Source organism: Sinocyclocheilus anshuiensis, unplaced genomic scaffold (genome assembly GCF_001515605.1).
Source record: "Sinocyclocheilus anshuiensis isolate Anshui unplaced genomic scaffold, SAMN03320099.WGS_v1.1 scaffold551, whole genome shotgun sequence".
NCBI lineage: Eukaryota > Metazoa > Chordata > Actinopteri > Cypriniformes > Cyprinidae > Sinocyclocheilus > Sinocyclocheilus anshuiensis.
In genome coordinates, this window is record NW_015548222.1 from 792,889 (window position 1) to 807,016 (window position 14,128).

At 38.8% G+C, this 14,128-nt stretch overlaps 1 protein-coding gene across 1 annotated transcript in view; it reads right to left on the reverse strand.

Annotated features, from left to right (window-relative positions):
* Positions 1–11,808, reverse strand: part of marchf4a (membrane-associated ring finger (C3HC4) 4a) — a 43,966-nt gene extending 32,158 nt beyond the window's left edge. The window contains exon 1 of the mRNA XM_016441299.1: positions 11,231–11,808. Coding sequence (XP_016296785.1) covers positions 11,231–11,683 — 453 coding nt within the window. The 5' untranslated portion in view covers positions 11,684–11,808. The remainder of the gene's footprint in view (positions 1–11,230) is intronic.
* Positions 11,809–14,128: the final 2,320 nt, after the last annotated feature.

The following is a 14,128-nucleotide window of genomic DNA, read 5'->3' on the forward strand; positions in this document are numbered from 1 at the left end:
TAGGGGGGGGGGGGGGTGGGGGGGGGGGGGGTAATGAGTTCGGGACATGACCCAGATCAGACTTGATCTTGGGTCCCCTGAGCACCACAGCTCCTTATATGTCATGAGTGCCCTACACCTGTGCTTCAACAGTATATGCATCTTTACAAGTCTGTATAGCTAGCTGTAGAGATTCTGCTTAAAGAAATATTCTGGGTGCAGTTGACAGCAATTTAGGGATGCGCTGATCCGATATTCATATCGGGTATCGGCTCCGATAGTGCCATTTTTCTCGGATCGGGTATCGGTCAGAGAGAGCCGATCCAAATCCGAGATTTTTATTTTTTTTTCCCGATTGTGTGTTACTTCTGAAGCCATACGATAGCTTAATGTGAGCTACATATGAATATTTAAGTCCTTACATTAAGTCTGTTTCTAGTAGATTGTGAAAGAATGATTATCAGTTCCACACACAGAGATATATAAATTCTACATTTATTTAAATGAGGGAAAAAAACTTCACTGGTATCGGTATCGGCCAATACCGAACCCTAGGTATCGGAATCGGTATCGGAGGCGAAAAAGGCGGATCAGAGCATCCCTACAGCAATTGTGGCACATTCGTTACCACAACAAAAAATTGTTTTTTTTTTTTTTAAAGCAAAAATGGAGATTACAGAGAATCACTTATAATGGATGGGTCAATTTTGGGAGGATTTAAAAGCATACATGTGAAGCTCGTAATTTTATAAAAGCACTTAAATTAATTCTTCTGCTAAACATGGTCATTGTTAGTGCTGCAACGGATCACAAAACTCACGGTTCGGATCATATTACAGATTTTGAGTCATGGATCGGATCATTTTTCGGATCAGCAAAAAAAAATAAAAATTAGTGAAAGCTTACTTTAAGTACTTCTATACCACAGCAACACTACTAGCTTTAATAAAGTTAGTAATAAAACAAGAACAATTACACAAATTACACGCATAAATGAATACAACAAAACACAGTTACAAATAAAGTCAGTAACAGTAGCATTCAGGTGCAGAAATGTAATAATTAAGTGTAAAATAACACAATAGTGCTCACTGCACAAGTTAAATACAGATTCATCTTTGTTATAGCTGTGGTGTTATTTGATTAGCAGACAGAAACAGGTATTTATTGGCTGCTGTCTCTTTAAGACCAAATGCACGGACCTAATACTGACACACATCAGGTTTTTTTCTCAGCTGTTTACGTTCACTTAAGCCATAACCGACTGTGTTTACTACAATACTTGCCAAAACGGGTATTTTAACATAACTTTGTGTGTATGTGAAAGAGGAATCAATTCGCTGTTCACGCAGTGTCTCTCTCTCTGCGTGCGCGCTTCGGGTGTGTGCGGCAGCGGCTGAGCACACAGAAAACAGCGCGCGAGGTAAAATTGCTTGAATGTGTAAACTGCCAAGACAAAACATGTGCAAATGATAAACTTTAACTCTATGATGGTTAAATTTAACAGTTAATCTGCTAATCACATGCGTGCCGAACCGTGCAGCCTGATCCGTACGGATCACGGATCATCTATGATCCGTTGCACCCCTAGTCATTGTAGATAAATACTGGATGTACAAACCATATAAAAGATTAGTAAAATCAAATTAACATGCATACTGTTTATGTCTTGCGACTTTTAGGGTTGGGCCGATAGACGATGCCATCGTCGATCGCCGATGGCTGACAGACATCACGATGTTATCCGCCCGCAATCCGCCGCATCCCAGTTCCATGTTCGGAAAGGAAATGAAGTGTACTACGGAAACCCTAAAGGGAATACATAGCTTACGAGATGGGAGGATAAAAAAATATTTAAATACTTTTTCTCGCAATTATATCGTTGGGTAAATATAGGCGATTGTATATAAATTGCGGGCATCAGGGAGCCGCTATTGAAACCGCTTTCGATTGCGCGCTCTCATTTTACTTTCACTTTCACTTTTGAGATTCGCGATCACAAGGACTCTATACTATGGAGCGGCAGTACTTACCACACATTTGACAAGATTAGATGTTTGTCATTGGTGCTCAGGATCTGCAAATCATTCGCCATCGTCCTATCAGACATTTCTCCTTATTCTGTGTATGTGGTAAGTGAACTTTCATGTACTGCAATGCAACAGGCTACCGCTAGCAAGCGGCTAACCTTTTAGTGGCTCCATATAACGCGTTATTTGTTTCACGCTTCGGGCACACCCCTAACCCCGCCCCTCCCCCCGCCACGCCACCTGATGTCATCGTCCATCACGATGTTTCACTGTAGACATCGTCCGATGCCAATTTGGTAGATATCGCCCAACCCTAGTGACTGTGCTTTTAAAGCAGTGAGTTTTTTTTTTACATTTATTGATTGACCTCATTTACATATTAACTGCTTCACTGTAACACACATTTCTACTTTTTGTAAAGGAAAAAAGGTCCATATGTATTCAACGTATTCATTGAGTGAAACCTGGAATAATAATTAAAAATTTATTAAAAAGAAAATCTTCATGGCCAAATCTTTGCTATGGTAAAATACTAGCCAGACTTACACTATCATTCAAACATTTGAAAGAAGTCTCTTCTGCACTACAGGAAAACAGTAATATTGTGAAATATTATTAAACTTTAAAATAAGTGTGTTCTACATGAATATACATTAAAAAATGTAATTTATAGCTGTGATGCAAAGCTGAATTTTCAGCATCATTACTCCAGTCTTCAGTGTCACATGATCCTTCAGAAATCATTCTAATATGCTGATTTGCTGCTCAAGAAACATTTCTTATTATTATCAATGATGAAAACTGTTGTACTGCTTCATATTTTGTGAAAAATATTATAAGGATTCTTTAAATAGAAAGTTCAACATTACATATATTTACTGTCACTTTTAATCCGTTTAATGTGTCCTCGCTGAATAAAAGTATTAATTACAAAAATAAAAAAAAAACTATTTGAATAGTACTGTATTAAACATCCTAAACATTCAAAGATATGTATGTGTAAAAGTCAAAGTCCATAAATAAAAAGGATTTCTAAATTTTACATAAATCAGTTTTAATGAGAACACACCTCTAGGTTATAAGTATGCATTCGCATTCATGCAATAATTCATTCATGCAACAAACAGCTGAATGTTTTACAAAGGAAAAAACAGCTGGATTTTGCTTAAAAAGCCACATTCTTCTGGTTATTGGCCCACATATCCAACCACTGCTATGCTTATATGTGTATTGTGTGTTCTGTGTCAAGGCCATTTACACTGCTGGCTCTGTCACTTCCTCTCTCTTTGAGAGGATTAGATTTTCTTACGAGACTCCAGGTTGACAAACACAGTATGAATGTGTGTGTGTCATTTCATCTGTCATGAACAAACTTCAATTAACAGGATTACCATGTTAGGCCTTAATCTCAGCACTAGTCTCTGCTCTAAACAGATTACATTATCTTGGGAAAATCTGCGTCTTTGATGCAGTTTAGTTCCACAGTTATGAAACCTGTATCAAATGCAGACGCTGCTATTCAGATTCACTCGACTGATTCGTCAGTGATCAAATATCCATACTGCAGAGCATTAAAAACTGAATGCAGCTAATTCCCAGCGTAAAGTCCCTCTGATTTCATTTGACATGCATTATAATGAGTCTAATCCGAGGACGTGGAGATTTTGGAATTGAATGTACATCCATTTGTCGAGTAAATTCAGATTCACTTGATTTGTTCTACACTAATTATACATAATCACTGATGGTTTGGGGTTGTAATGATACGTTGTGCAGCAGAGATGTGTGATAGGAGATCAGAGTGCGACTCGTCAGAGTGGGAGAAGAGGCCACTTTATCTAATTGTGGTATTAAAGCAGAACTATCAATACAATCTGAATGGCTGATCCTTTATACATAACCCCTAACAGCCCCGGTGGTGAACGCAACCTCAATTTATTGTGCTGGATGTTAGGTCAGCGTTACACAGCAGCCGATTCATGGGAGCAGAAAGAAACGGGCTCTTGGTAAGAACCGAGCATGGTGTTTTATAATGAGAAGGATGCACTACCTATGCACGACTTTGTGAGTTAAAGAGGCACGAAGGGACAGAAAATAAGGAGTGAAACAGGAAAAGAGACAGCAAGCCTAGGCCAGTGTGAGAGGGAGAGAAATGAAAGAGAGAATCCTTGTAAACAGCCCTGAGCGGTGATAAAATAAATCGTATTTCCTGTTATTAGCATACTTGAAGGGTGGCGAAAAAGTGAGACAGTGAGAGAGAAGTGCAGTTTTTTTGCTTTTTTTTTTGCATTGTGCTTTCTAAAAGCGTACTGCAATGCAAATTTTTAATTATTCTTTTTAGCCTAGATTTTTTTCTATTAAACACATACACTCATACACACACACACACACACCCTGCTAGAGAAGGATGTAGTGTTGGTAGTTGGTAAAAAATTGGGACTCAAAAACAGCCTGAGATGTTTACCGGTACAGAACAACCCCAAATGTATTAGAAACTGCTTGCATATAATACAAAAGTGCCTTTTGTATTACAGTGTCCTCCAAAAGTTTAGAAACTCCCAAGGTAAAGTAGGGTTTTAGAAAATATGACTAAGCATTGATAAGGAACACAAACTATAAAAAATATTCAACACTAAAAATAATGAATTCTGAATACAGAAAATAACTAGAACTATTTATAAACAGACTATAAACTGCATGTTGTGTGGCCTACCAACCCTATGTATACAACAGTTAGTTCAAGTCATCGAACTTGACTGGATGTACAGTGTATTTAAAAGTTGCTCAACAGATTCATTCAAAACCGCTAATAATTAATTCAGGAACAAATCAAGTAGCTGTTAAAATCATTCAAAAACACTGATTCAATCAGGAATTAATCATGTAGCTTATTTTAAGAGCAAATCATTGAATCATTCACCCAATCAAGTCATTCAAAAACACTGATTCATTCATGCAGAAAGCACAAAGATGTTGAATGGTAATTCTGCTGTGGCTTTTAAACTAGTTTCACTGGCAGAGCATAAGAACCCCTCATGTGAGAGAAAAAAAGGAATTTGTTCCCATGACTTGTTAATTTGTGGCCAAGTTTTATTAACTCTGTCTCTTGTTTTAGTTAAACTGTCACTATTGGAACAAATTTTTAATTCGTGGCCAAAATGTCTTGTTTTCCCCAACATCATGTGCAGAGAGCCATATAAATAAACAAAGTAACTGGCAATATTCTGTGTAAATGAAAAGTTTCTCCATAATCAACTTCTTGCTTATTCAACCGTTGTTACTGCATGTTTGTGATTGACTATGGTCAAAACACACAACCATTTTTAAAGGGGTCATATGATGCGATTTTAAGTTTTCCTTTGTCTTTGGAGTGTTACCAGCTGTTTGTGCATTTAAAAGATCTGTAAAGTTGCAAAGACTAAAGTCTCAAACCCAAAGAGGTAGCCTATTCTTTATAAAAGTTAAGACTCGTCCACGCCTTCCTAAAACACCTCATTTACACGCCCCCAAATATCTAGTCACTGTGTTGGATGATTTGCATAACACCGCCCAAATGTTTACGCAAAGAAAGAAGGCGTAACTTTTATTCTCACTGTAGTATTGTTGCCGTTAAGACTCGTCCACGCCTTCCTAAAACACCTCATTTACACGCCCCCAAATATCTAGTCACTGTGTTGGATGATTTGCATAACACCGCCCAAATGTTTACGCAAAGAAAGAAGGCGTACCTTTTATTCTCGCTGTAGTATTGTTGCCGCCGCTACCATGTCGTGGAGACGGTGTGTGTTTCCAAATATGGTAAGGGCGTAACAATCACAATGCACTGGATAGCTGGCCAATCAGAGCACACCGCGCTCTTCAGAACGATGAGCTTTGTAAAAATCTACGCATTTCAGAAAGACGGGTAGAGAGGAGCAACGATAATGTATGGTATGTGGAAAATAATGTGTTTTGTGAACCTCAAACCACGCAAACATTGTTTTACACCAAATACACAAAATAATGTTATTTTTAGCATCGTCATATGACCCCTTTAACATGATCATCAACACTGTTGCTAGTGTGATAGTACTTAAAAATGTGCTGAAAAAATTAAACACGTCCAAGTTTAATCCATTAATCCATTAATCCAATTAATCAGGCATCACAGCTGTCTGGGGGGCATTTCCCACTGTACTGCCATTATTATGAAGGGTACAGCTTTACCAGAGTACAGTTGTAAAACTGTAAATATTTATCATGCAACCTCAAACTGTCATCATCCATGTGCACATTTACATCAGCCTTCTTTCTCTACGCTAAAAATCTGATGTAAAATCTGATCTAGAAAATCTTTTGCTAGAGATCTTTATTATGGTCACTTTTTCTGCAGTAAAAGGTAAAAATAACTGTAGGCCTACTCATTCTACACTAATAATAAAGAAGATCTACAATGATAATTAAAATATATTTTGATGCATTTACTCCAAAAATTATGATTTAATGTGATACTGTCCAACAATACCCCACTTTGCCTAGTGTTTTCCAAACTTCTGAAGGGAACTGAATCTAGTTGATATTTAGGCCTATTGACTATATTTTGCTGTTTTACACTGTAAAGAAAATACTTTAATTACAGCACCACTGTGGCTAAAAGTCAGCATGAATCTGGCATATTTCCAAATACAAGAGATATATTATACAGGTGCATCTCAATAAATTAGAATGTCGTGGAAAAGTTCATTTATTTCAGTAATTCAACTCAAATTGTGAAACTCGTGTATTAAATAAATTCAATGCACACAGACTGAAGTAGTTTAAGTCTTTGGTTCTTTTAATTGTGATGATTTTGGCTCACATTTAACAAAAACCCACCAATTCACTATCTCAACAAATTAGAATATGGTGACATGCCAATCAGCTAATCAACTCAAAACACCTGCAAAGGTTTCCTGAGCCTTCAAAATGGTCTCTCAGTTTGGTTCACTAGGCTACACAATCATGGGGAAGACTGCTGATCTGACAGTTGTCCAGAAGACAATCATTGACACCCTTCACAAAGAGGGTAAGCCACAAACATTCATTGCCAAAGAAGCTGGCTGTTCACAGAGTGCTGTATCCAAGCATGCTGCACCCGTTTACCAAGAAATTTTGGAGCACTTCATGCTTCCTTCTGCTGACCAGCTTTTTGAAGATGCTGATTTCATTTTCCAGCAGGATTTGGCACCTGCCCACACTGCCAAAAGCGCCAAAAGTTGGTTAAATGACCATGGTGTTGGTGTGCTTGACTGGCCAGCAAACTCACCAGACCTGAACCCCATAGAGAATCTATGGTATTGTCAAGAGGAAAATTAGAAACAAGAGACCAACAAATGCAGATGAGCTGAAGGCCACTGTCAAAGAAACCTGGGCTTCCATACCACCTCAGCAGTGCCACAAACTGATCACCTCCATGCCACGCCGAATTGAGGCAGTAATTAAAGCAAAAGGAGCCCCTACCAAGTATTGAGTACATGTACAGTAAATGAACATACTTTCCAGAAGGCCAACAATTCACTAAAAATGTTTTTTTTTATTGGTCTTATGAAGTATTCTAATTTGTTGAGATAGTGAATTGGTGGGTTTTTGTTAAATGTGAGCCAAAATCATCACAATTAAAAGAACCAAAGACTTAAACTACTTCAGTCTGTGTGCATTTAATTTATTTAATACACGAGTTTCACAATTTGAGTTGAATTACTGAAATAAATGAACTTTTCCACGACATTCTAATTTATTGAGATGCACCTGTATATACATGTCTTATTGTGAATGATTCCTCTGTACACACACACACACACACACACACACTTGTGTACAGAGGAATCATCCACAATAAGACATGTAATATGCAATAAGAACCTTTTCATGGGAATGCCAGAACTATTCCTCCTTTGTAATGACTGTATGTTTAAATTGGTTTCAACAACTGACCCACAAGCTGACTGGCCCACTGAGAATAGTCCCGGTGTTCCCTATGGCCAGACCACTAGGTGCAGATACGTAATGGGTTTATTCTGGCCCAGACACTGACTCTCATTTTGGGGTGACAAAAAGGCACAGCATGGCCACACTATTCTACATTCACTGTTGCTTGTGCATTCAATTCTTTAAAAGGAATTTGAGTCATGCTGACTATGTCAGTTTCAGCTATTTTTCACTATTGATGTATAATAACAACACTTTCAAAATACTGTAAACTAAAGCTTTTATATTTCTTCTGGTAACACTGATGTGACCATGTTTCATATGAATGACATATTAATGTGGGTCACACAGGGATTTTACATCGTCAGCATTCTACAGCCCCAAAGCACTGAACGGTAATTTTGAAAGAGAGAGAGAAAGAGCAAGTGGAATAGAAGGAAAGAATGTGCGAATATTTAGAAGAGGTTGGTATGGAAGACAAAAAGTTATTTCACACCTAACCACCCCCTCCACCACAAGTTTTATTCTATAAATACTCTTTAGATTTCTTTGATTTAGTAAACAACATAATAGATAGTGATATATATGTGTCATTTTGGTCTAGTTAAAATGAGACCAAACTACTTTGGCCAAAATGGCATTTTCACAGGGCATTTTGTCAAGTTCTATTTCTGCAGTGTCACACTTGGTAGCCCCATTTACTGTGAAATATTATTGGTCCAAAATCTCACTAATAACTAAACATCAAATATGTTCCCACCCATTGGCTGTTATTACTGGTGTGTTCAAGTTGTCAGGAAGATTGTATTTTACGAGATAAACACACATGAACGCCACCACAAAGTGTGCAATATTCTTTTGGGTTCAGTGTGGACTGACAAATTACTTATAAAGACATGGAAGAAAGATTTAACTGAGTATAAAGCCAAAGATGCCACATGCCCACTTCATACAGTTTAATAATGCTACACTAAATCAATGATTTAGTCTGTGTCGTGTCCAATAACATGGGATAACCCAATTATTCTCTCTGATGAAGGTGAAATGATGTCCATGTAAGTGGCATCTCACAACAGGGTGCAAGAGTTAGGCTACTCAAATCACCTCCAGCATCTGTGACAATCCATTTCTTGTTTTCACACTGATTAAAATGAGACCATAGGAGGTCCAGGGCATTTTTCCTAGTGGTTTTGTGGGTGAGAGAGAGCAAGAGGACAAGTAGAGAAAGAGAAAACTATTATTTCTTTTCCCAAGCCTGTAATTGTTCCTGCGTGTTTTGTGTACACAAGAGAGGAATCGTTCTCAACCTCCCTGATGTGTTTAGGGGAACAGGAAACCTTCCTTATGTACTACTTGGGGTTCTGAAAGTGAAAGAAGAAGGGAGAGGCAGCTGGAGAAAGTCGAAGCATACAGTGGAGAGGAGAGTGAGAAAGAGAGGGAGTGTGTGTTTGGATTGGAGACATATACAGCTCAGTCAGAGCGAAGAGAATCTCCTCAGTCCCATCTGCTCTCTACACAGCTCTCATTACACTCACAGGCCCATCCATCAGCCCGCAGCCACACAACTCTGCCACAGCCCACATTAATGGAAAGAGGAAAGAGAAAGAGATGTGGGGAAAGTGAAAAGGAGAGAGACAGGAAACAACTGAGAGAGAGAGAGAGAGAATGATAGAACGTGGGGGAGAGAAAGAGAAAATAAAACAATTTCACATGCATTTACAGGCTAAATTAGCCTGTGAAGAGGACAGAGCGATAAACTCTCTGATGATAAAAACGCAAAACTATCCTACAGCAATTGATCTCGAAACAAACAGATGAAACAAGGCCAAACATCAAACCGGTCAACAGAGGTGTCCGTATGCCAGTCATATAATGTTCTGCTGAATATTTGATCAATGTTTTGTGTTCAAACCCTTGACCTTTCAGTCATGTGGTGCATTCCATTAGAACAAATCACCTAGCTGTGGTTAAATGCCACTGTCACAAAACCACTGGGGCAGAGTAACAGTTAGATTTATGGGACAAATCACTTCAAGAACAGCAGCAATGATGTGGAATCTCACTTGCAGTATCCAGACACAGTTGGATAACAAAATATCAAGTGTAATGGGAAGAAATTCATTCAAAAGCTACCTTCACTTTTAATTTTTCCCATTACTTTTGCAACCTGCACTTTTGGTGATTATGAAATCAGATTGTTATTTATGATGTCAAATCTGACCTTTTTTCTTCTGTGGGAAAAAAATAATATATTTTTGAAAATGTGAGTGCTTTCTTATTTATTCAATGAAAGTCAATGAGGTCCAATGTTTTGACTTTTTTGATTGGACAAAAATAGTTCGTTGAAATATAAGTCATACAATACAGATTTGGAGCATCATGAGATTTAGAATAGTATGAGAAAATAAATATGGAATAATTGCTTTTGGGTGAACTAGCCTACCCCTTTAACTATGAACATTTTCAACTATAGTGTCCACTAAGAAAGTATCCAAATGCATTTGCATTAGTTTTGAACAGTATTATCTATTTCTCTTATGAGATACTGTGCTTTAAAATGTGCTTGTGCTATCTTTTTGCAAAATAAATGCCACTGATTTAATATTACATTATGTAATCTAGTCACATTTATACATTTTTTTGTGTGTGTGTGACAAGTGTTTCTTTGTCTTCGTTTTGGACAGTATATCTTTTATAGTGATATGTTACTTGAAAAGCGTGTGCTTTCTGTTTTTAAAATAAATATCACTTCGCTTTCATTCATTTTTAATTCTGATTTAAGTAATACTTTAAGTAATTTTGAATATCAACTGATTTTTTTTTTTGTGCGAAGTACACTTCTTTATTTAAGTACATGGCTCTTGTTTTGACATTTCATCACGCAATGCAATGCCACACATTCATTTTAGCTTAAGTGTCCAAATACTTTTTGAGTCCACTGTATGTATATGCAGAGACAATCATGCAGTGCAATTGTCTGTGAAAATGTTCTATTATAACAAAATCTTTGTTTTCATCCATTTAATTTGACACAATAATTGCTGACAGAGTTTCAGCTCGATTTTCTTCATCCGTAATTACATTTTTAAGTGGTCTTAAGAGTGCATGAACTTATCACTGCGGGGTGTCGCTTTGGCACCACCAGAACCTAGACGTTTTAATTACAGCAGGTGGAATTGTCAAAGTGTAGTATACTGTATGAGCAAATAGGTGCAATAAACAATCCCCATACATTGAGCGCGCACAAAAAGTGTAGCTGCATGTGGACTCCTTACCTGCTCTGGGCCCTGAAAACAGATCCGACACAAAGGAGTCCTGACTCCACTGTCCGTGCAGCTGTTCAGAGATAACCGCTCGTCCAGCTTCTCCTTAGAGCAATCCTCAGATGAGCTGCAGCAGTCCAGCGTCCTCGGCGAATCCACCCCGCTATGAGTCCAGTCTTCGCGCCCTCGTGTGTCCACAGCCTCACCTGCTACCGGCTGGTAATGTCCGTTGGCTAAAGAGTTCCTCTCCGTGGCGCTGCTCGTCGCATTGCCCTCCGCGTTTATTTCGTTCATGGGTGTGAAGGCAGGTGGCGATGCCGACGGTGCCGGTGGCCTGAGTAGGAAAACCTTCAGGTCACTGAACAAGACGCAACAGCGGCCTTTCTGCTTGCCCTGGCGGCGCAGCATCGGTCTGCGACTTAACAATCCCCAACACCATACAATGACACCGATAGCCAACAACATGTGCCCGTCTTATGAATAATGGAAAGGCGGTCTATGCTTTTAAACGGCCTATAATGCTAAGGCTATCTGTTACTGGACTCCAGCAGGTCACATAACAGAACTTACCGTTTGGTTTCCAACGAGGAAAGACACTTGTGCAGCCGGTTCAGTCTCGTGAGCAACACCGCTTTCAGCTCACCTCACACTAACTGACCGTTTGGACATGGAGAAGCTGTTTATTTTCAACAGTTATTATTCTAATAAGAGCTACATCATCGCGCTAGTGTTTCCATTGAGAAGCTGACGATTGTACGCACATGTAATAGTAGCTGTCAAAAGTGGTAACCCTTTAGTAACCCTGTTCGTAACCCAATGTTGATTCCGTCATCTTGAGTACCTCAAGAAAACGAGTTCATTCAGATGTTACCATGTGAAGCACATTTATGGTAACCTGACAAAACATTATCTACTGAGGGCGTTCACATCAACTGGCCTTATACTTACAAATACTCAAATCGAACATTTACGGACAAATAACCCGATTTGAATTAAAAATATCGGGGATTCCCGCGAACAGCTTCTGACAAAGGAGCTCCTACCCTGAGGTACTCTTGCCTGCGGCATCTATTCATCAGAAGCAGGAAAACAGAAATGCAGGCTATTCGACAGCAGAGCCAAACAAACGGCAGGCAGCCTTGGTTTGTCTAATAATTAAACAATTTGAAGTCTACGATATACACACACACAGTATGCTACACAATTTCTGTTCTCCAGTTCACACCGTCCTCGCTTATTAGCCATCATCCAAAAGCGACTACCGTGTAATGGTGTTAATGTGAACACAAAGTGTGTTGCGTGAAATCAAATCCAGCCACAATCATGCCAATTATCCAGCAATTGTCCTTGGCGTTCATCTCATGTTTCAGGTTCGACCGCTTACAAATGCATCCCGCACAAGTCCCCTTCTGAAAGATATAAGGTGCCAACGTCTTGTTAGTGCAGGCAGCCTATCTTCTTAAACACCCAGCCCTTGTTGCAGAAATCCCAAGGCAGTCTAGCTCATTGTCCCGTGTAATGTCAGACATGTCTTTCGAAAATCAGTCCAGAGAAGAAACAGATTCGCTTTCGACGATGAGGAAATATTTTTGCCATCCACAGTCCGTCGTTTTGTCACATCCAACGCCTTTCCTTTGAATCAAATTGCTGGGAAAATACTGAAGTGGCTCCTGCGTGGTAATCCAAAGCGTTGCGGTTCATGCGACGATAGGCGTTGTGCAGATCTGTCTAACACGAGTTGTTATGATGATGATGATCATCAGTAAAGCCGGAGGATGCTGCTCTCGCTGCGGCTTCAGCACCATGTTGCCTGGGACAGCTCCCAGGCGCGGGCCCGTCTCCCTCCGAGAGTGTGATGCAAGCAAATCACGTCCTTACAATTTGCTCTACGTAATAAATAAAGTGCTCAGTTTCATCCGCCCGGGAATCCAGTGGGATTCAAATCCAGCTTTTGAAACGTGAAGTTTTCTAATTCGAACCTGAGGAGATCGTTCTTGTAGTCTGCATTTCTCATGCATCCGAACCACAAGCGGATTTGGTTTCAGCTCTGATCATGTGAGACCTGCTCACAAGCATGTGTTTCTAGGTCAGTGTTACCAGCGTTCTTCTCGTCGCCCCCTCTGAGACGATAAACCCGATCAACTCCACCGCAGAAGATATCAAGTAAACGTTGGGCAGACATGAACTTTAAGTTCAAAGCTGCAATTGCTGCATGACAGTTTCCAGCATAAATTTCCGCTGTAGCCTGTAGGAATCAGTTTTTGGAATGATTGAGTCTGATTGCAGCTCTGAGTTTTCACTGGGGAAAATACATTGTTAAACTTAAAGTGAAAAAATTGGTGACCTTCAGTTGTTATCTTATAGAGTTGATTTAACCCATAAAATGTGACCCTGGACCACAAAACCAGTCATAAGGGTAAATTTTTTTTACATTTGAGATTTATACATCACATGAAAGCTAAATAAGCTTTCCATTGATATATGATTTGTTAGGATAGGACAATATTTGGCCGAAATACAACTATCTGAAAATCTGGAATCTGAGGGTGCAAAAAAAAAAAAAATCAAAATATTGAGAAAATCGCCCTTTAAAGTTTTCTAATAAATGAAGTCAATGCATATTACTAATCAAAAATTAAACTATCTTATAAAAAATATCTTCATGGAACATGATCTCTACTTAACATCCTAATGATTTGTTGCATAAAAGAAAAATCTATTATTTTGACCCATACAGTGTATTGTTGGCTATTGCTACAAACATATCTGTGCTACTTATGACTGGTTTTGTCTTCTAGGGTCACAAATGTACTTTTGTTGGCATAAGTTAACGCATATAGGCTGGTTCTGTCATGTTAAATAATATTTTTAACTTGAATAAAACCAGTCAGACTTGAATAAAACATTTAA